The sequence below is a fragment of the Ceratotherium simum genome, chromosome 19 (assembly GCF_057802395.1).
Source record: "Ceratotherium simum simum isolate JZ-2026a chromosome 19, ASM5780239v1, whole genome shotgun sequence".
In the NCBI taxonomy this organism is placed as follows: domain Eukaryota; kingdom Metazoa; phylum Chordata; class Mammalia; order Perissodactyla; family Rhinocerotidae; genus Ceratotherium; species Ceratotherium simum.
The window spans coordinates 29,363,724-29,386,625 of record NC_141918.1 but is presented as its reverse complement, the minus strand read 5'-3'; the positions used below and the strand labels follow the sequence as shown (position 1 = coordinate 29,386,625).

General features: G+C 41.7%; 1 protein-coding gene across 2 annotated transcripts in view; it reads right to left on the bottom strand.

Moving 5' to 3' along the window:
• The window catches only part of CRYBG1 (crystallin beta-gamma domain containing 1), a 197,557-nt gene that overhangs the window by 30,537 nt on the left and 144,118 nt on the right, over positions 1-22,902 (bottom strand). Inside the window, exons 1-7 of one of the 2 annotated variants that reach the window (XM_014781140.2) lie at positions 20,383-20,515; positions 18,458-20,049; positions 11,035-13,402; positions 8,253-8,300; positions 8,032-8,150; positions 6,159-6,324; positions 3,626-3,765 (exon numbers count right to left, since the gene is read on the bottom strand). In XM_014781140.2, coding sequence (XP_014636626.2) covers positions 3,626-3,765; positions 6,159-6,324; positions 8,032-8,150; positions 8,253-8,300; positions 11,035-13,402; positions 18,458-19,146 — 3,530 coding nt within the window. In that variant the 5' untranslated portion in view covers positions 19,147-20,049; positions 20,383-20,515. Of the gene's footprint in view, positions 1-3,625; positions 3,766-6,158; positions 6,325-8,031; positions 8,151-8,252; positions 8,301-11,034; positions 13,403-18,457; positions 20,050-20,382; positions 20,516-22,902 lie in introns of those variants that run through there. The other variant, XM_087443946.1, reaches the window with a different exon arrangement.

Below are 22,902 nucleotides of genomic sequence, written 5' to 3'. Positions count from 1 at the left end.
CGGTTAAGATTCAGCACTCTCACTGCCACGACTCGGGTTCATTTCCCAGTCAGAGAATCACAACACTCGTCTATCGGTTGTCATACTGTGGCGGCTGCGTGTTGCTATGATGCTGAAAGCTATGCCACTGGTAATTTAAATACCAGCAGGTCACCCATGGTGGACAGGTTTCAGCAGAGCTTCCAGACTAAGACAGACTAGGAAGAAGGACTTGGCCATAAAAACCCTGTGAAAGCAGTGGAGCACCATAAGGTGAGAGGATGGCACAAAAAGACCAAGCGGGGTTCCACCCTGCTGTACACATAGTTGCTCGGAGTCAGAATTGACTCCACAGCACTAACAACAAATGCTCACCAATATGGGTAATCTTAGAAATAATATAGAGAAAGAAGAGCAAGCCACAGAGAAATTTGATAACATTTTTAAAAGTTCAAAAGCAAGCATAGCTAAGATATTGCAGGGACAGACACTGTAGGGTTGAACTATAAAATAAGGGAATGAGAAAAACACAAAATTCCAGAGAGGGGTTATATGTGTGGAGGAGTCAGGGGGATGGGACCAGGGTGGGCTACCCAGGGTGCTGTGGCAGTGCTGGTAATGGTGAGGTCATAAGTTGGGTGGTGGGCACACAGGCCCTTGTTTTATTACTAGTCTTCTTAATTCATATATACACATATATTCTGTATATATCAAATATTTCATAATAAAACTGATGCAAGAATATTTGGCTATTCAAAAATATCCCTTGGGGCCGGCCCTGTGGCCTAATGGTTAAGTTCAGCGCGCTCCACTTTGGCAGCTCCGGATTCAGTTCCTGGGCACGGAACTACACCACTTGTCAGCAGCCAGGCTGTGGCAGTGAACCACATACAAAATAGAGGAAGACTGGCACAGGTGTTAGCTCAGGGTGAACCTTCCTCAGCAAAAAAAAAAAAAAAAAAAAAAAAAGTCCCTTGACTTCAGAACACCTGCATGCTAGTACCTGTTCTTCTAACAACTAATCCAACTTGAGCAAGTGACCAAGGCCTGTTTTTCTGGGTTAAATGATGGTGTTGGAACAGATGCTTTTTATGTTCCCTTTGAAGTTCTAAAATTCCTTGTTTTTGTTTATTAGAAATATACAAAAAAAAAAGAAAAAAGATACACCCTCACCTCTGGGAGGATGAGGATGCCAGCATTAGCTAGCTGCTTAAAACAAAGGTGTAAAAGCAAATTACACTCAACAGAATCTGAAAGGCAAATTTAGTTTGAAATTACTCATTTTCCCAAATAAGAATTTGACAAGTAATACCCTTATTTTGTGTTTGTGTAGAAGAGCCTAATCCAGAGTGAACAGGCCCTGGAATAAATCTCCTAATGGAATCTGAAATAGTCCCCCCACAGCAAAGACTTCTCTTACCCCAGTCCAGGAGCCTGGTGCACTAACAGAAGCAAAATGAGCTCAAGTATTTGTAATGAGCTGAATTCTCCCCACCCATCAAAACTCCCCGTGGAGATCTGTAAAAGTACTAAAGACCTCGTTCCAAAGCTGACCAACCAAGTTCAATGAGCCCCAACCTTGAATTGACATCCAAAGCAGCTTGCTTTTATCCTAACGGCAACAGAAATGTACAGCCAGGAAAAAAATATCCATCTGTCAGGCAAGCCCATTGTAAATTGTAAGCTATAGCATGTTTATAACTACCACCTATGAGACAAAGTTAAACTTACTGTAAAGATAAGAAACATTATTTAGGTGTAACTCATTGTAGTTCAATTCCACGCCTGAGTCATGAAACCTTTCAGACAGTGAGATTAAAATACTATGGCAGTCACCTATTTTCTTTTCTAAGGAAAGTGGTATTTTTCAGTTTCAAGAAGAAAGATATATAGATCTCTTTGATGTGACAAAATTAAAGGCAGCAAGAGATGAAGACATTTCCTTTTGAAAAGATTCCTTCTTTTCTTCCCAATCGCTAAATCTAAAAGTGTCCAAGGCTCAGATGGCTTCTCTGCTCTTCACACTCACTCCCTCTGAGATTTCATCCAGTGCGATTTTAATACCTTCTCCAGGCTGATGACTCCTAAATTCCTACCTCCGGCCTCCCTGCTGAATTCCAGTCTCACATATCCAATCACGTTCCCACCCCCTTACTGGAATGTGCAGTTGGCATCTCCAGCTGAACCTCTCCAAACTGAACACCTGGATTTCACTCTCCCTCTTAACCTGCTCTTCCAAGGTTTTCTCCAGCCCAATAAACGCTGGGGTCCCAAACCCTGGACATTTCTCAGCACCTCATACAATCTGTCTGCAAATATTGTCAGTTCAACCTTCAAAATGTATCCAGAATCTGAGCATTTTCCACCACCACTATCCTGCAAAGCCCCCAAAACCTCATGCCTATATAATTGCAATTGCCTCCTAACTGGTTTCTTTGCTTCCATCCTTACCTCCTTACAGTCTATTTTCTACAGATCACTAGAGTGATCCTCCTAAATCACAAGATGGATCAAAATCCTCCAATGATTTCCCATGTCACTTGGAGTAATAAAATCCCTCCCAAGTCCTGAAAGGTCTGACAGGAGGCCTCCCTCCCCTCACCGCCCTCCTAGCTCCACCACTCCAGCCACCTTGATCTCCCAGCTGTTGCCCAAACACGCCCGCAGGGCTTTGCAACTGCGTGCTCCCTGCCCCTCCTCCCTCAGATATCCCCGTGGCTGACTCCCTCCCTTCCTTCAGGTCTCTGCTAGAACGTCACCAGAGACTTTCCTGACCTCTCCCTAAAATAGCACTTTTGCTGTCCCTCTCTCTAATTTACGTTTCTGTAGTATTTACCATCGAACACATTACATATGTATTATCTTAGGCATATCCCACTAATAAAAAGATTTTGAGCAGTCTCTGAGTATACGAATACTTATAAATTATATATATTACCACTGAATATATTATGAATTCATTAGAAAACGTACGCAAAAATAAAATCTTAAAAGGAAGAGATTTTAAATAAAATATAAAGAAGCGTTAGTGTTTTTTCCTACATCTCAGTGGATGTCTTGCACATGCCTTAGGCTGTGCCCTCTACTTCAGAGACCACAATCTTCAGTTTTGCAGCCTGTACTTTTCCATCCTAATTTCTCCCCTATCTGAGATACTCCCATTTCCTTCAAAATACTCCTGCAGTTTCCTGTGATTTGTGAAACCAATATCCTAGGGGCTCTGGACAACATTGTCTGAAAATGTGAAAGGAAGCAGCATGTGTGTTGGCCTCCAGCCCACCTGAAATATCAGGGGCACATGCTTTGAATTACTTCCTTTGAGTTGCCATGAAGTTATAATCTGCTACTCAGCTTTCAATGAATTGGGTGCCTCTGTGATAAGGAAATGCCTACATTAAAAACGCATAATTTTCCCCTGCACTTCCTCCAAGAAATCGTTATTGTTTCTAAGAAAGCTGAATCATACTAACATAAGGTACAAAAAAATCAGAATTTTATGTGCCTTCTTAAAAAAAAAGAAAACCTTTTAGTCAAGAATTACTTAACAGGACAACAAATCCGAGACAGAACATCTTAAGTCCTCTTTCCAGCACTATACTCACAAAAAAAAGCTTCATTAAAAGTGTATTTGAAATCAAATACTTACGTGCCCCAATGTACTTTAATGGAACAAGTCTTCTGCATTACACCAAACCCCTGCATTTCTTCAGTATCATCAAAGTAGGAATTTAGGAGTCCTAGCCCTTCTGGTTCAGTAAATAAGTCAATTTGACTAACTCTATAATCCTGAAAAAAAACAACATATGTACATATATAATAATAATTACACCACATATTTAACTCTGCAGTAAGCTCATTATTCTTTTCTTCAAATAGTTAAAATAAGCTTTAAATATACACATACATTTTACAGAGCACCTGCCATTTTATCCCTCTCCTGTTTTCACCCATGACTGAATAATATGTGGTCTTTTGGGGCAGTCACATTGCTTTAGTCATACATCTCAGGGTTACATTCGAGCAAAGATCACCAGAAATGTATTTTATTAGAATTTTGGAACGTAGTTATTTCTACCATCCTCACTGAAAAAAACTTCTTGGCTTTCCTTGGTGACAGTGTTAGTTCCTTTGCTATCCTGTGACCCTCTGACCTGTGTCCAGAGACTCTAGTCTATAGAGTGGCTCCTCAACTGTTGTTTGGTGCCCAAAGCCCCCTGTGGTAACGTGCCTTGACTATGACTAAACCTCTAGGATGTTGGTTTGGTCTAAGTCGTAAAGGCAAAGGCACACATTTATGGCAATTTACAAATCTCTGCGCTTTGGTGGCTATCCCATGCCCTGCGTGTCTATGGTCCATCAAACACTCCTCAAAAGACTTCTGATTGAGTGCCTAAGCGCTAATGGAATATTTATTGAACCTCTTCTATATTGCTGAGCCAGGTGACATAAGGTATAGAAGAAATGATAATACTGGGTCAGTTCTTTCAAAAAGTACCAAAAGGAACAAATTTAATGAACTAAAAAGGTGACCCCCTTGAATATATGTTGTGACTTATGTTCATCTCTCAAGAAACCATACACGCCATCTGTAAAAAAATGTAATTCATAATGTAACAGGAGCATAAAAGCGTTCCTACCCTTTAACATGACACCGTTCAGAAAAATTTACCCCAAGGAAATAAGTCAGAAAATTATAAATTATTAAACTCACAAAAATGTTCATGCAGCATTATTTAAAATAGCAGTAAAAAACTAGAAGCAACCTTGAGTTCCACAGAAAGAAGACAGGTAAAATAAACGACAGCACATCATATCAGTGGAATATGATGCTCAGTTAAACTCCAAACTATGTAATAACATGAAAGTGTTAACCGCATTAGGTCTGCTATCACCAGGCAAAACAGGAGGCCTCTTTCCCAAAGTGCTTCATTTCCCATCCCCCACCTTCCTGGAAGCCTCTGAATCCTCACCCCCCCAGATTCTGATACCTCCTCCAGTTGCAAATCATTGACAGATGTTACCGACATGGGAGTGGGATCTTCAGGAAAATGGCATGGAGAAAAAGGATTGAGAACCACAGTTTTAAGTAAAGAAAGGAAAATAACATTGTATCTGTATCATGATTATAACTACAGAAAGAGCAGATTAGAGTATGGCCAAGAAAGAGTAGAGAATTCAGAAAAATGAAGGGAGGATACTTCATGATAGGTGGGATTTGGATGACGATATTTTTAAACATTGCTTTATCACCAACATTATTTGGGCAATAAATAAAAACTGCAGGTAAATTATTCGACTAACCATGACATTTTTAAGTGGGTTCTTCATGTCTTATATGAGGTTTACCACATTATGTACTGAAAAACTATTAAGAGATAAATCATTTAGAATACCAATTACCATCTAAGTCACTCAAAAATGTTGCCCTAGGAAACAGGTGACGTTTTCCTCTGCCAAAACTTGCTGCTCGTTCTTACTCATTCTCATTTTAGAGCATTCCTTTTCTCCCTACTGCACCCCAATGCCCATCTCTATTACACAAACGGAATTTTAATCTTCCACTTGGAAGATACCTTTTACATTTTTCAAAGGTAAATCAAATCCCAAGAGCCACAAAGAAAGACTCTGATACAACCTCCTCACCAACAAATGAGGAACCAAGAAATTTTATCCAATCCATAAAGTGGCTTCAAATACCTATTTTTTAAACCTACATGAAACTCCAGAGTTGAACTATCAACTAAATTACTTTTGGATTATTTATTGTTCCAAAATAGAACTCCTGTAAGCCACTCAAAGTAATCAGAACTCACACAGCAACCAAAAAACTAAATAAAAGAAAAATCTGTTCATACAGAACTCATCAAAACTAAGTTATTAAGTAAAATACATTTGGAGATGGGAATGGGGGCCAGAAGTGAGAAATTCACCTTCAGGATATATTGTGAAAAAAATGGCTAACCAACTAGAATGTTTCTTTTCTAATTCATTTAAGGTGTACATATACTTAAATGATAGAAAATACATCCATAAAGCACCAACTATTTTTCCCAATCACTTATTTCATAAAATGCACCTTTCTCCCAAAAGAATCACCCCTGGCATTCAACAAATATTTGCTTAATATATGGATGAAATTCAGTTTTCCCTTATTAACAGTTTACTAGTTTTAAACCTACCTGGACCACAAGTCTCACTGAACCAATCACCACGGGCTGAGCAGACTCTGCCTCGTCGTTTCTTTCCAAAACATCCTCTATACCCCAGAGACCAGACAGTTCCAATTCTCCTTCTTCTAAAGGGATGGAGTGCCCTTCAAAATTTGGTTTCTCATACAAAATCCAACTAAGAATAAAACACAGCAAAACTATTAGCCAGTCTTGGTGAGAAAGGTTTTGATTACTCAAATATTCTGGCTCACAGCCCCTATATATATTGTATATTAGTGACCAATTCTCTAGCAATTAAAATTGTATAAACTCTCCCTAAAACTAAAACTTTACTGGGCATAATTAAGCCTCTGATGATTGAAGAACTCTATCAGGATCTTAAAGAACTTTTGGCTATCAATATGAACGTCATAGAACTAATAATGTTTTATGCAACTGCCAGTTAGTGGAGACTTGAAAATGGTTAATACATCAGAGAAATGGACTTATCTGCAATGTTTTTTTCTTCTTATATGTATAGAAAATACTCCTCTTAGGAGGATTTTAACTTATATATTAGAGCCATATGAATGGATATACTGATACAAAGGACAATATGCATGTTAACAAAAGGTTTTTTTCCTGTTTTATTGAGATACAACTGACACATAACATTGTATTAGTTTTAGGTGTACAATATGATGATTTGATACTTGTAGATATTGTGAAATGATCACCACAATAAGTTTAGTTAACAACCATCACCTCACATAGTTACAAAGTTTTTTGCGTGATGAGAACTTTTAAGATCTACTCTCTTAGCAACTTTCAAATATACAATACAGTATTGTTAACTTTAGTGACCCAGAAGGCATTGTAAAAATATCCTTCCCAACAACATCAAACACTAAAGAAAAACCTCATGTCAATATATGACAGTGTGGCTTATAAATGCTTATGCTTTCAAGAAGAGAGATGCGAATAAAAGTTGCAAAAGAAAGAAGTACTATTCTATTCAAAACAAAATTGTTATACAAAGTTTGTTTTTAGTGTAATTTTCAGTCTTCAAATTTAAGAACAAAAGCTAATTGTATTTTTCTAATGAATATGTTGAATACATAGAAAAATATATTAAAACATCTAAAACCTAATAAGACGTACATATTTAATCAAAGGGAGAAGAAAAGCTTATTAATTTTTTAAACCATAAATATCTAGAGCCCTACCCTCTTTCTTTCAAGCAAGTTTATAAATAGATACCAAAGATAAGTATTTATGCCAGGTAAGTGGTTTTTTTTTTTAAACTGCTTCTCTTTATTCGACTTCCTGTGTATTTCCTTAAAGCAATTAAGCTAGTTAAGTAATTTTTTCACCAGTTTCTTTACTTACTCCAAACTATCTGTTGTCATAAAGTTGGAAAATAAATTTTAGGTTAGTCCCTCACTGAATTGTCATTAAAAAGTTAGCAAAGATGTCTTTTCTTATAGAATTTAAAAAATTCTATCAACATGACTAGTACATGGCCTATCAACATGACTAGTGCAATTCTTACCAACCTCACTGAAAACTCATAAACCAAAAGGATATTATGGACTCTGGTGTTCATTAGTCCAAACCAATGTTATATGGGGATATATGGGAAAAAGAAACCTGTACTGCTGCACTTTTCTGATTTTTCTAGCATAAACATGTATCATCCCAATAATCAGAAACATGATTAAAAACCACATTTCTTAGATATGAATTCCTTTTAATACTCACTATGACTAGTATCTTCTGCCCTTTACATTGCTAAAGGCTTAATTTTAAATAAGTACTGAAGACCAACAAGGTAATTAAATATAAAACAATTAAATGTAAAACACAGGTCCTATAGGTCAGGAGCTCAAAGTGCCATTCTTACCATCCTCTGACGACTTTGACGAGGATGACGGGAGAGAGGCTCCAAGAGCTGCAATCCTGCATGTCACTGAAAACTTCAATGCACGCTTCAGAGACCTCTGGTTCACTATATATCACCAGCTGCAGGAAAACCAGAGTGGTGGCACGTGTCGACGTACGTTATCAGACCAAATAGAATCTAGACTAGAAATAGAACTAGACTAGAAATAGAAAAAATCTTACCTTTCCAGGCCGGGGATTGATTTTATTTTGGACACTTCCTCTAAGTGTCTGTAATCAGATGAACAAAACCACAACAAATAATTACACTTGTGTAACAGTCCTCCTTTCTCCTCCCATGATCCTTTAAGTAAGATCGTATTTGCCTCACAATTTATCAACTATGAAACATATCCACCTTGATCTATGCCAAAGTTGTATGAAAACTCTCTTTGAGTGTATACTGTTAAATAAAGAACTTTTTTCCCTCTAACTGAATTTGCCATTTCAATTTCTCCTCATTTAAATGCCTAGGATATCTCCACCAACCTAGAGAATCCAGGGCCGGAGAATCAGACCTCTGTTTGTCAGTTCACAGAACAAGAACTCAACTAATAGACTGTAATTCAATCTCAGTATAATCTCAAGTAAACAAAGAGAAATTATAATGTACTAATCACTTATCTATAATGAACTGAATCAATTTTATATGTTCATAGACACACCTTATCTGAATCTATAAATATTGTTTGTCATAGTAACATCTACCATCACATAACAACGACTAGTCTAAATAAAAAAGCGTATATGGTGTATTTCAGAATGTACATTACACATAGTATATTTAATCCCTCCCTTTTTGATGGACAAAATACATTTTTATATGGCTGCAAAACTAATCATTTTCAAGACCATCTGACAAGACCAGTAAAACCAGATATGCATAAGATAATAAAAATAGTAATTATACACGTAAAAATATTATAAAATGTGACTACTTTCAATGCTGACCAGAATGCCTGTTCTAAGGACTGCCTTTCTACTTTCAATGCTGACCAGAATGCCTGTTCTAAGGACTGCCTTTGATCTGATCGTTCTTGAATCACACCAGAGCGGAAGATGCCCGAAAGACCATAGAAGGCCTTAGGAGAGCATTGTTAGAAATCAAAATGGCATATACTTATTTATGTATACACAATAAAAGTAGGTAAGTGGAAGAAAAAGCCTGAAATTTAAAACAAAATTCAGGTAAGACATTAAAGAGAACAGTTATATAGTCAACAAAGCCCAAGACCTAAGGAAAAACAAACAAAAATTTTTTTAATCATAAAAAGGCCTAGAACATGTATAAATCACTTTGTTTCTCTTTTTCACTCCATTTGGCTTGGTTTTTCAAGGGACTCCATAGGGAAACTGTATATTCTGTTGTCAGACTCATCAGAGTATTGTCAAATAAGAGAAGGGATCTAAGAATGATTAAAAAGAGAGAATAAGGCTATAATGAATGGGAAGTGGACCAGTGGAAATTTTGTGCTTGAGAGAAATACTTAAAAATCTTATGATTTCTGAATGCTGTAGGCCGATTCCGTTTTGTTTGTTTATAGCAGTGGTTCTCAAAAGTGTGGTCCAGGGATCCCTGGAGGGTCCTCAAGATCCTTTCAGGAAGTCCATGAGATCAAAACTATTTTCATAATAAGAAAAGGGTATTTGCCTTTTTCACTATCTTTCTCTCACAAGTGTAGGGTGGAATTTTCCAGAGGGTCCATGATATGTGATGATATTATTGCTCTGATGGCTAAGGGAATGTGCACTTATGTATTCTGTTTTAAGTTTTTCTCAGTATTAATTTCTAAAATAATAAATTATAATAGGCATAACCCATATGAACAAAAGCTCTTTGGGGTCCTCAATAATTTTTAAATATAAAAGCATCCTGAGACCAAAAAGTTTGAAAACTTTTGAAAAGAGAGATCTGAGCCTCTGCTGGAAACTCAGCCATGCATTTTGAAAGAGTTTCCAAAATGACATCCTATGACAGACTTGTAGCAAAAGTCAATACAACAAAAGAGCAACATTCTGCAGTGCTTTGTGCAAATGAAGAAGGGTGAAGATACTTTTTGCCTGGATAAAGCATGTTGGATGATGGCCTACCCTTGCCAGACAGCCTGGTTCACGAGGTGGGCAACAGGAATACACAGGTCCCTGCCTGTTTCTGGGCTTAGCCAAGCTGAACTCTACACCTTATATTCTGCCTTCATCTTTCATTGTCCTCCCTCAACTTGATTATCAAGCTTGGTAACAGAAAGGCACAAATTCACATCAAAAACTGAGTCAAGAAAACAACTTCTAGCAGTCAGATGAAAGAAGATGGAAAAATCATAATTGTTTCTCAAATCATATTTTACTCTCCTCTCTACAATATTAAAGGAAAGATCCAATGGAGACCAGAATTCTTTACTCCCCAACAGCTTTACAGGAAAAAATATTTCCCTGATGAAAACTAATTCCAAATAAAGAGACAATACTTTCTCAGCTGCATAGGATAAATATTTATTGCTACTTATAGGAAGAAAGAGTGAATCTCACAGCATAAGAGAAGAAAAAAGATTCCTCGGTGAGGCTTTTCCAAATAGAAGCTGCTTCATAAATCTTCACAATTCTAAGCATTCTAAGTATTGAGCATTCTTATGCAGAACTAGGTAAGAAAAAACAACTTGTCTGTCTCTGAATTCTCAAGGTGCCTTATCTATATCTTTCATAATACAACGTATAAATTCACAAGTGCTTTAAAATATTTGTAGCTTATTTTTCCTGCTAGACTATGAATGCCTTGAGAACAGAATCTTAGTACCTTTTTTCTTAGACCCTAACAGTCCCTTGTACATAGTAGGTTTCCAAATATGTGATGAATGAAAACTATCATACACAAGCATAACCATTTTAAGAGAATAACATGAATTGCTCATTGTCCCTTTCTCCTCTGACTTTAAAATACCCCAAATAAATGATAAATGTTGCTACTTACTGTTGTATCTGATAATGACAATCCAGAAAAAGAAATGTTTGGGTCAAACTGGCTGGATTTGAAAAGACCCGTGAAGTCTGTGTCACTGTTTCCATAGGTCGGCAAGTTAGATTTAAGAACACTTTCAATATGATTAGCCTTTTCCGTATCATCATTGTTCTTCAGTTTTGAAAATTCAGAAAATTTAGTTTCTGGCAAGGGAAGGTTACTTCGTGAATCCAGATCTTTTTTGGTTTCCTCTTTTTGCAGGTATTTTTCCATGTAGCTTGGACTTTTCAAACCCGAATGAGATGTATTTGAGGAGTTGAAATTGAAGACCTTTAAGTTGCTGGGTGGAAGGTTTGGCTGATCTTTTTCTGAATCGCAGGGTGGGGCACCCTCGGCCATGGGCTGTAACACGGAAGACCGAGAAAGAGAACTGCTTTGAGAAGTGCTGAAAGATGTGGTCATGGTATTGACTGATGTCACAGAGGGAGAAAAGATTTTGTCTTGTGGTAAAGAAGATAACATGCTTGAGAAAAGGGCACTTTTTTCAAGCCTAGATCTCTTAACCCCACCGTTTGTGACATCCCTGTTCTCTTTGTCATTTATTTCTGGAGCCACCAGAGGTTCATCTTTCCCATTCGTGGGGGTGTGCAAGGACTTGATGAGGACACTCTGTTCAGTGGACAAACGTTTGGGCCTCAGTTTGGATTTTGGGTCAAGTTTCTGCATCAGCTGTAAAGCCGGCGACATTTCCTGCTGGCTTTCCTTTTTCTTCCCCAAACCAAAGGTAAACACGTTGGGATCAAACACCTTTTCTAAATTGTCCTCATGAATAGGAGGCATGGCAAAGTGAGGGGCAGGAGAGTTTGGCACCCTGGGCTTCTTTTTCTTCTGGGGCATACAAACTGCGCTATCCATCTTTTTTATGATTTCAGTGAATTTCTCCATATCAGAAGAAGAGTCAAACACACTATCATCACTACCAGCAGAAATGTTCAAAAGACTGGCAGGGCTGTCCTGACCATTCACAACATTTTGATCTGGTCTTTGAGGGGTTTCTAAATGATTTCTGCTGCCAGCGGAGTTGGTGGGGCTGGATTCAGCCTTCGGGGGTTTTCTGTCGCCCCGACTTTCAGCCTGGATAGGTAGAGTTTTCTCTGCTTCTGGTGGCATGACTTGTGGGCCAGATTTTGCTACATGTTCCTCTTTGCAGTGCATGTCTGTGGGGGACGTGCTCTCATTGCCCAGTTCTTCCTTTTTCTGGGGAGCAGAGCTTGCAACGGAAACCACTTCAAGTTCATTATTGTGACAACTTGGCAACTGCACTTCTTTAACTTCAGAGCCATCTGAGATGAGCTGGGAGCTGACATCCTGGGTGCTCTCCATGGGGAGCACGAAGGACCTGACCTGGACAAGGACCTTGGATGGACACTCATTTCCCACAGCTTCTGGGCTGTGCTCTGTAGACAAAGAAGGGCTTGCTTCTCCTCCTTCTCCTTCCTCTGCAACTTTGGAGCAGGGCATTTCCTCATTGTTCTGATGAGACACAGGCAAAATACTTCCATTATGGTTTTCTGACACTTTTAGATCAGTGCATGGAAAATTGCTTATGGGAGCCTGAGCACAGGCATCTTCGGGAACATCCACAGGAATGGGTGCAGGCAGTGGAAGAGAAGGCCCATTAGAGGACTCGGCTGGGGGCTGGGAGTCAGAAAATGTATCCTGTAGCTTTGATGTGGCTGTTGGAGGTGAATCTTTTGTATCAAGAATGGCGGGGATGTCTTGTGGTGTATCAGTCATATTTTCAAGTGCAAGTCTTTTGCTGTCAGCAGCCTTTGCCTCATCCTCTCCTAAGAGCTTATGGTCCTTATCAGGAATCAGAGCAGTAACCACTGGTTCGGAAGGGCAGCCAGCATCTGTTTGCACATCTGCTTTGTCACTTTGGTTAAGCTGAGAAGCAAGAGGTAGACCCTCGGTAGGCTCGCCTTCCATTCCTTTTACACCGGGACTCTCCGTCGATGGTAGAATCTCCTCTTCAGGGAGAGTAACTTTGGTTTCTGCAGAGGTTTCCTTCACCAGCTCACCATTCTGGTGACTGTTTGGCACTACTTTCTTTTCAAGTTGCTCCATTTCCTTGGATTTTTTGGCTAAATTCAGCTTTGCCCTCCCAACAAATGTTTTATTAGAGGCAGGAGTGTTCCTTGTGCCTCGAATGTCAATGTGTCTTGGGCTACTGTTGGCCCGTTTGTTTTCAAATAAGGAGATTTTAGTGGCAGTGTTTCCTTTATGAACTGGCTGGCTAAATGGATTATGCTCATTTCCCAAACTGTCAAAATTCTTAGCAGTTTTAAGATTTAGTTCCACATGTTTGGGCTTGGCAGGGCTGCAAGAATAAAGCAGTAAGATAAAGTTATTGACCTAGTTTTAAAAAGTGAACATATCAATTTAATACAGAAAAATGAAGAGCCATCATCTTTCTGGTATATAACAATTTTTTTTATGAAACAATTTTTGGACAATCCTAAATACCCTATCAACTATTTTTAATGGATGTTTTGCTTCTGGATGAAGGATGAGAAAATTATATAGTTAAGAATGTCTAGGGGCCGGCCCGGTGGCTTAGCGGTTAAGTGCACGCGCTCTGCTACTGGCGGCCCAGGTTCGGATCCCAGGCGTGCACCGATGCACCGCTTCTCCGGCCATGCTGAGGCCGCATCCCACATACAGCAACTAGAAGGATGTGCAACTATGACATACAGCTATCTACCGGGGCTTTGGGGAAGAAAAAAACAAAGGAGGAGGCTTGGCAATAGATGTTAGCTCAGAGCCGGTCTTCCTCAGAAAAAGAGGAGGATTAGCACAGATGTTAGCTCAGGGCTGATCTCCCTCACAAAAAAAAAAAAAAAATCAAAAAAAAAAGAATGTCTAGAGGTGCAAGGTTAATAAGTTTATTGAGTACCTATAGTATGTAAGCACAGTGTTTAGCATTAAAGTTGGAAGACATCTTAGGGCCTGAAGAACATTAGAACAAATTTAAATATTTAATGCACTCTCATACTTTAAGTACATAAATGATCTCCCCAAACATCACTTGTCTATTTTTTTATCATAACTTTTTTTTTTTACATTATCTCAAATGGCTAGATTATAAAAAATATTTATCTATTATTTACCTCTTTGGATATTTTATTCCCTTCATCCTTCCCGCATACAATTTTTCTCTGATTTTATGTGTGTACACGATAGAACATTTAGAAAATATAAAAATGAAAAATCACTCATAATCCTACCACTCAAACAGTATCCCTGTTAACATTTTAGTATACTTCTACTCTTTTTGTATGCCTAGTGAAATATTTTTAATAGAATTGAGATTCTATTCATAGAGTTCGGTATCTTGCCTTAAAAAAAGAAAAAGATTGCTTAACCTTATACTTACCATTTTTAATATTTTTCAAGTTACTAAAAAATTTATTTGAAAAGTTTTCATAATGTCTGCATAAAAGTCCATTATATGGATGTACCATAACTTGTTTATCAATTACTCAATTGATTTTGTCATCACTTTTTGGGCCAAGAGAGTCACCCCTCTCTCTCCCGTTTCTTGGGTATAATTACCCAAGTAATTAAACTTGGGTATATTTCCCAATGGAAATCCTAAGTGTCTGAATGTACACACTGTTTTCTTTCTAAGAAATAAAATGTTCTCTGTTTGGCATTAGCTAACTCTGGTCCTGACTCTTACACCAATTATCTGTGTGAACTTGGTCAAGTTACTTTAACTCTCTGGACTTTACCTTCTCTTTCTGTTAAAAAACAAAAACTAGATAGTTTAGAACAGAGTTGGTCCCCTCTCCTCCCCAAGTTATGGCTGAAGGAAACCTGTTCTCTTCAAGGGCCGCAGTTGAGGACAGCAGAGACTGAGGGATGCGGCTGTTGGCCAACCACCCTCCTTTCAACCAGAATTACTCCTACTTATCTGTTTTATACATCACTTTTTGTATAAGCTTTCCTAGAAGAACAGACTCCAAAGCTAAAAATAGAAACAAAAATGTCTAAGCCATTGGCTTAGTGGTGCATAAAATGGAAGAGATAATAACCACTAACATTCACTGATTGCCAAGTACTTAAGAAACACTTTCTATGGCTTGCCTAATGTACAGTTCTATACATTCTCTTTTAAGATGAGGAAGTTGAGGCCTAGAGAAGGCAAGTGATTTGCCTGAAGTCACACAGCTAGTAAGATACAGGGCCATGATTTGAAGCCAGGTGTTCTGGTTTCAGATGCCATGCTCCCGACCACACCACTATTCTGCTTCACCACGTAGAGTCAGGTTAGACTTGCCTCAGTGACCTCCTCTGGTTCTTTCCAGCTTTATGATTCAGTCAATGAATTATAATGAGATTGATAAGATAAAGTAATCATACTTCAGAGGCCACCTCGATAATGAGAACACAAAGTGGAGAAGCATTGACATCTCATGCTTCTCCTCCATGGATTCATTGGCCTTTGAGAAGGTTGGGCCTGAGGAGCCTTTTGAGGGAACAGGCAGTATGACTTTGAGTAAGACACTTTATCCTTCTGGATAAAATGAGAAGACTTAAATTTAAAAGCAAAATTAACTTATAAGCACTTCCTTAAGGATTAAATTCTAAAACCAGGGGCCAGCCCCGTGGCTTAGCGCTTAGGTGCGCACACTCCGCTACTGGCAGCCCGGGTTTGGATCCCGGGCGAGCACCGACGCACCGCTTCTCCGGCCATGCTGAGGTGGCGTCCCACATACAGCAACTAGAAGGGTGTGCAACTATGACATACGGCTATCTACTGGGGCTTTGGGGAAAAAAAAGAAAAAAGGAGGAGGATTGGCAATAGATGTTAGCTCAGGGCTGGTCTTCCTCAGCAAAAGAGGAGGATTAGCATGGATGTTAGCTCAGGGCTGAGCTTCCACACACACCCACACAAAATAAATAAATAAAAATATTTTTAAAAAAATTCTAAAACCAATGAGATGAGTAGAAATAGAGAGCTTACAAATGGCTATCAGTTCATGAGGGATGTTCACATACCAGGGAATATACATTTAAGAAATTCTCATTAGTCATCTCAAGGAACAGTCAGACATCAAAGTATATCTTATATTGTAATGGAAAATGCTACAGATTAGCCAACAAGCTACCTTAAGGACAGGAAACACACGACTGCACATTAAAGATGTACACCAAGATCAAAATACATTTTACAACCAAACGTTCTGTGCTATTAAGTTCTGCTACCCAGAGTCACTACAATTAACCTAGTTCAAACTGATTAAAAGGAAGGCTCCTATAATTCATGTTGTAATGCCTTCATTATAATGTGAGAGGGGAAAATCTGAGTCTAAACAGCCATGGCTATAATATGAGAGGAAAATTCTCCTTATTCTAAACATACCGTTTTAAGAATCTCAACATTCAATACTTGGTAGAGAACTGAAGACAATTTTTCTAACAGCATCAAGAAACACGCTGCTTCACTGTTATTATTTTTCAGAGAATATAAAATAGTTTTAACTCTAAAACTTCAGACTCAAATTGTTTTTAAAAATAAACTGAGTAACATCTTAACTTGAAATCCAATCAGAGGAAAAATTAAAGCGTCTAAAAAAATCCATCAGTCAAACAGAAATGGGTGAAAGGACTAGAAAGAATTATTAAATTTCCATTTCCATTAATTCACCAAGTGCAAGGCCTTGCAGAAACAAAATTAAATAAACTGAGTGTCTGGCAAAGGAAAAATTTTAGGTAGAAAATAATCAGTACTGAGAAAAAGACATTTGGTTTATTTCTATTACAGGAGACAGCACGTGAAGAAGAGTTTCATGGTAAGATCCTCTTCCCAAGGTTTGTTTACCCTACTCCTTAACAGTGTAACATTTCTGGTTTTTCCACTGGTGTAATCAGATTGGAAGACAAGTCAAGCATCCTTAATTAGGTACACAGCAACGCTTTCCTCAGCTCACACTGAGGAGGTCTGAATGTTCAGTTACAGGGGCCTTCTACAAATAATGGGCATCATTCACTCAGGTAATTTCTGCATGCAGCCGTTACAGAGTAAACAGCTGACTGTATCAAAGGTCTCCAGGCTGGCAGCTGGGGAGGTAGCTCAAGTTATTCATTAATCAGATTTTCCTCTCCAATGTTTACCAAGCAGACCTCCTACTCTAAAGCTTACTTATCCAAGAATTCAAATAGTCAGAATGAAACCATTCAGTTTAACAACAATAATGTTGCAAAATCACCAGCTCTTTTAACAAATGTGTGAATATAGGAAAAACTTAAGCAGTTTAGATGTTTGTTTTTCACATGTGCTGACTGGGAGATGATGAGTCAGAGTGTGGGACTGGGGGGGGTGGATCTTAAGAGTTTTAAGGAGTGCCTTCCCTATTCTGTCCACCTATATGAGGCACATTTATCATCAAGGCACAAGTCCCATCATCCTCCAAGAAACCAGCAGTGATTTCTTCCTCCTTTGCACATCCTCAGCCTCTGCAGACAGTAACATCCATTGGGCAATTTAATCAGATATCACCTTATATTGCTACTTCTCTGCAACCTGGGTGCCAGACTGGGCCATAAACTTTTCAAGGGCAATACACTGAATCATAGCTGTGATTTTTTCCTCATAGTTCCTAGCCCAATATCATGTGTAGTAGGTACTCAGTCAACATTTGAAAAATCAATAAACTTAACAGCAAGTAGTCACAGTCTCTTGTTGAACTTGATCCTTCTAATGTGTTCTTTTCATTCAGCAAATAGTCTCCCAGTAAGAGCACTGATCTTTCTTCATTTTAATCACAAAATTACTTTTCAACCTGGGGGCAAAAATATCACCAGACTCTCTAACATTATAAAGGGGCAGAAGCAATCAAGATACTGACATTAGAGATTTTTTAAGCTGTAGGCCAATAATGCACTAAGTTCCATAAAAGGTTGTGTGAATTCTCTTCAACTCACACATGTCAAAGCTACTGGGTCACACTGAACATATTACTGTTTGCTCCGTGTTTTCAAATTCACTGCATATGCGTTTTAAGAATGTCCTATCCGGGAATGCCAGTGTACATTTTGAATAAAGGGTAGAATTAGCTCGTGTCAAGCCATGCAGTCTTCTATTATTTACGTAAACATTGTGCCTCAAGAGAGATCTCATTTTTACATTCATTGAACTTAAATCTTATATCAAACAGAAATTAACAACCGACTAAGCTCCCGCATGCGTCATCATCTTAAACCTTAACCGTGTTCCCCAGCCAGCCCTTGACTATCCTAATTTCAGCAAGAAGAGAAAGTTCGGTGCACAAGACAGTTCTTCCACAAGTGCCCTGAGCCTCTCGGAGCGGCCGCCCAGCACGCCTGCTGGCACCGCAGCTCGGCCCGGTCCAAGTCTGCATTTACTTACAGGGTCACTTTAGTGGTCACCGTCGACCGGCCCGCACCGAAATGGTTCCTGGGCTTCAAACCGTCGGCGTCAGAACCTCCGGCCAATCTGCTCAGCTCTCTGCTTCGACTTCCTTCTCCCCGGCCGTCGAAGTGGTTGGGGAGCAGGCCCCTCTTGTGCTCGGGCTTGATCTCCGGCAGCAGCGAGCTGCTCTTGACCGTGAGCTCGCGAGGGATGACCCGGGCCGCCTCCTCCCCACTCTCCCCGGGGGCGCCCTTGGCGGCCGGGCCGGGCTCGGGCGCCCTCTTGGGTGGAGACTCCTTGGCGGGAGCCCGCGGGCTGCTGGCGGGCGGGGTGGGCCCGGGCTCCGGGACGCGGCTCCTGCCCCTCCTCTTGGTCGGGGACGAGGCCGGCGGCGGCTGGTTGCTCCGCTCCGACTCCCCTCGGAGCTGCCCTTTGGAGCCGGGGCTGGGCTTGGACTCCGGGCTCGCAGCCGCGGCAACGCCCCCGTCGGGGGCCGCCCGCGGAGATTTCACTTTCTTTTCCGCGGAGACGTTCTCGGCGGCCGCGTTTGGCGCCACCTCGTCGTCGAACACCGCGTCGTCCCTCGCCGTGCAGTCGGGCAGCGCCGGGTCTGCGCCGGGGGAGTCGGTGGATCTCCGCGACCTCCTCCGCCTCCCCGACCGGCGGCCGCCTGACCTCTTATCCATGTCGTCGGAGTCGCCGCGATCCTCTGCCCCGGGAGTAATCACGACCGCCTCGTCCTCCTGCACCGCCTCGGTCTTCCTCAAGTAGATGTCCAAAGTTAACACTTTGGCGGGATGGGCGCGCTCGCCGGGTCGGCTGTCTCCCCCTCGGGGCCCGGCTTTGCCGTTTGCCTGCGCCGAGCTCGCCCAGTTCTCTGCGCCCTCGGCGGGAGGGTCACCTGGTGGTGCAGGTGCGTCCTCAGGGGACTGGCTGCACGTGTCTTGGGGCTCGAGAGAGCCTCCTTTGGCACACACGCGGGGGGCTTGTCCTCCCCCGGGCTGCTCCCCGGTGGGCGACCCCGGCACCCCCCTCGCAGCCTGGGTTGCCTCCTGCTCGCAGCCAGCGCCGGGCGAAGCGTCCTCCCCAGGACTGCGGGCGAGCGTCTCTGCGTTCTCTTGCCTGGAGGAATTCTCTAGTGAGGAATGCAGCTGCTTGGCAGCGATGGTGGCATCTGGGCAAGTCTCTCCCTCAGCCTCCAGAGGTTCTAACTGGGCTGAATCACCCTCATGGCACTGCTGCACAGCCGCCGCCGCTGACCGGCTACTCGAGCAAGGTGACAGCTCGGCGTCCGGGGGCGCGGCCTGCACGCTGCTCTCGGAGTGCGCGCCCTCCGGCTCCTGGGGGGAGCCCTCCTCGCACGTGTCTGTTTGCTCCGGTTGGCTGCCCTGAGATTTACTCTTCTCATTCTCTCTTTCAGGGAGTCTGGGAGAGCTTACATCTTTGGGAGAGGCGAGGGATTTGGCATTTGAACTGGTGGCACTCTCTAACCCGTTTCTGGTGTTCCTTCTCCTTCCTGCCGTGAACAGGTTGCCGAGTTTCCCCAAAACTGGCTTCCTTTTGTTCTCTTCTGGTGGTAGTGCTCTGGACTGAAAAATAAAAGGGGATGGGGAGAGAAAATATGAGAATCCGGATTTTTCCTCTTAGTACTAAGTAGGAACTACAAGCCAAAATGATTAATAGGCCAGAGTTTCTAACTGAAAAGGAGAGTCGTGTTTTTGTGGCATTCATTCCAACAAAATACACTCTGATTTTACCTTTTGGGTTTTTCCTCAAACGCCATCTATGTTTGGCCCTACTTAGAATAACATTTCCTTTAACTATAATTTAGGAAGAAAACTATAAAGGAAAATTCAGAAGGTCCAAGTAATCACTTTTACAAAATAAACAATTCCCAGGTCTGGCTAGCGTTTGCTTTTTACCTTCTTCCTCAATAAAGATGCAATTTCAAAACAGTCATGTGTGACACGGGCAGCAGTAAACACACTAAAGTATTTTAAGGCAGAATTTTTCCGGAAATATCGCCCTTTTTGTAGGAGAAAAGGTGGACAAGGAAAAACAGTCTTCTCTAGAACAGTAGGAAGCCACCTGGGTTCAATCTAATTGTAAGCAAAAATAGGAAAACGAGGAATGGGGCACCTGGGCCTCGCCCTGAGCCAGACCCTGGTTCGCGGCGGGAGGGGCCTGCGCTCCTCCAATGAGAGAAACACGCGGGCGTTTGAATGCCCCGCCGAACCCATCCGGCCATTTCGAAACTCACCCGAGGGGCTCTTCCCAGCTAGGGGTTCCTAGGAGTGTGAACGAGGGGACTAGAAGGAGAAGGAGGCGAGGGTGGAGGACGACCGCCCTCGCACATCCTCCACGCCAGCCGGGAAGGCGCGGGCGGACGCAAGCTCGCAGGGATCTGCCCGGGGTCGGTCCCTCTCCACCCAACTGGGCTCTGGCTGCGCACAGGCGGGAGCCCCAGGAACCCACCCACCCGTGGGCGGGGGCCCGAGCTGCCTGCGATGATCCGCCCTGGCCCCGGGAAGGGCAAAGGTCTGCGCCTGGAGCAAAACGGCCCGCACCTGGTGCCCGCGCCGGAAGCCAGGAGGGCGCTCGGAACAAATCAATAGCAGCAAACCCACCAATGGGCGCCGCGGCGGCCGGGTTTGCCCGCGCGGGGTGGGGTCAGGTGAGGGGCCCCTGGGACCGGCAGGAAGAGGAGGAGGCTGGCCTGGGAAAGGAGGGAGCGCGAGCGAGCCCAGCCTTGTCTCCTAGGGGAGGGAAGCGTATTCCGGGTAACGACACCACTGAAACCAAGCCCACGCGTGTGGCTACAATAACTCAAGAATTAACTCTTCCACTTAAAACCCAGGAGAGCTGGTTTGAGCCCCCGTGAGGCCGAAAAGAGCCCCCCCCCTTTCCTGGAAGGTGATCGTTCAGGCGAGTTTTTACAATATTGAGTGCAGGGAGAGGCTTGAATCACTCCTTAAAACAGCTCCATTTCATTTGAGTTATGTGCAGCCAGTGGTCTTTGGAGATGGTGGGAAATAGGAAAGACTGTAAGATAAAATATGGAATTAACAGGGTCCACAAGCATTTATTGAGACAGTCCTGGCACTAACATCCACGTAATTCTGCAACAGCCTTGTGAGGTAAATGCTGTTACCCCACAGGAGAAATAAATGAGGAAAGTGAAGAGACTTAAAGGGTGTGTTGGTGGTAGGGGCAATAAAGCCAGGATTCAAACCCAAGTCCTCAGCTTGCAACCGGTGCTCCTCCAACTCCACCCCAGGGACCCCTTTTAGAGGACTTGGAGGTGCAGGGGGCACCCCTGAGCCAGAGACAGCCCAGGGGAATAGATTCCAGGCCACACACCCCGAGAATCAGCTCCTGCTCATGAACCAGATTTAGTGACAAACTGCAGAGGAGATTCTTCTGGTTTGAGAAGCACTTGTTAGGACCTTTGGAACTAGACAGCTGCTGCATGAAGAAATGGACCAGGACCACTGTTGCAGCCACTGGGAACTTTTGTGACTGAGTTGATATGCCTCTAAAATCTAACCAGATTTTGATTAAGTTGTCAGTTCTTCAATGGTTATACAAATAATATTGGGAGAATTCACAGTGTAATTTAGAAAGAAAAAAATACATTAAAATATTCCAACTTCCTAAGGAATATATTTGGACTCTTTTACTGTGAGTCAAAGGTATTACATGATTTTTTATCAAATTAATTCATGCTTACTGAGCCCTCCTTATGCGCTAGACACTTGCTAAGTGATTTACATAGATTCTCATTAGAGACAGCCCTTAAGGTAGGTAGTGTTTTTATGTCCATTTGCCAAGGTTATTTATCTCTGCCCAAGGTCTCACAGCCAGTAGTCTTTCTAACTTTGGAGATGGAGCTCTTTGTCTCTGCTGTCTGGACAGGCCTTGAAAAATATCCTGAAGTAGCCAGGAAAATAGGTTTGAGTCTGTTGGCTTAATTTTAGCCTGTGTCAAAAGAAAACAACCAAGTATATTAATCTGTCCTGCCAATGATGTTGCAATCCATTTTTCCCATGAGGTTGAAAGATGCCTGCTCAGCAGTCCTCTCTGCTCAGTACAGGCATTTTTTCATTTTTGGCTATAGCTGCTTTTTACAAAACCAGTTGCTCTTGGTAACTTGGCTTCATCAACTACTTGACTCCTCCTCCTCCCAGAGGGGCAACCAGTTTATCATCTGCCAGGCTGCTTTGTCTGTTGAACTGCCTAGAATTCCAGAGTTTTGTTTGTTTATACATGAATGTTCACAGCAGCTTCATTCATAATAATCAAAAACTGGAAACAAATGTCCATCAGCGGGGGAATGGATAAACAAATTGTGGTACATCCATACAACAGAATACTGTGCAGCAATAAAAACGACTGAACTTCTGAAACATGTAACAACATGGATGAATTTCAAAAGCATTATG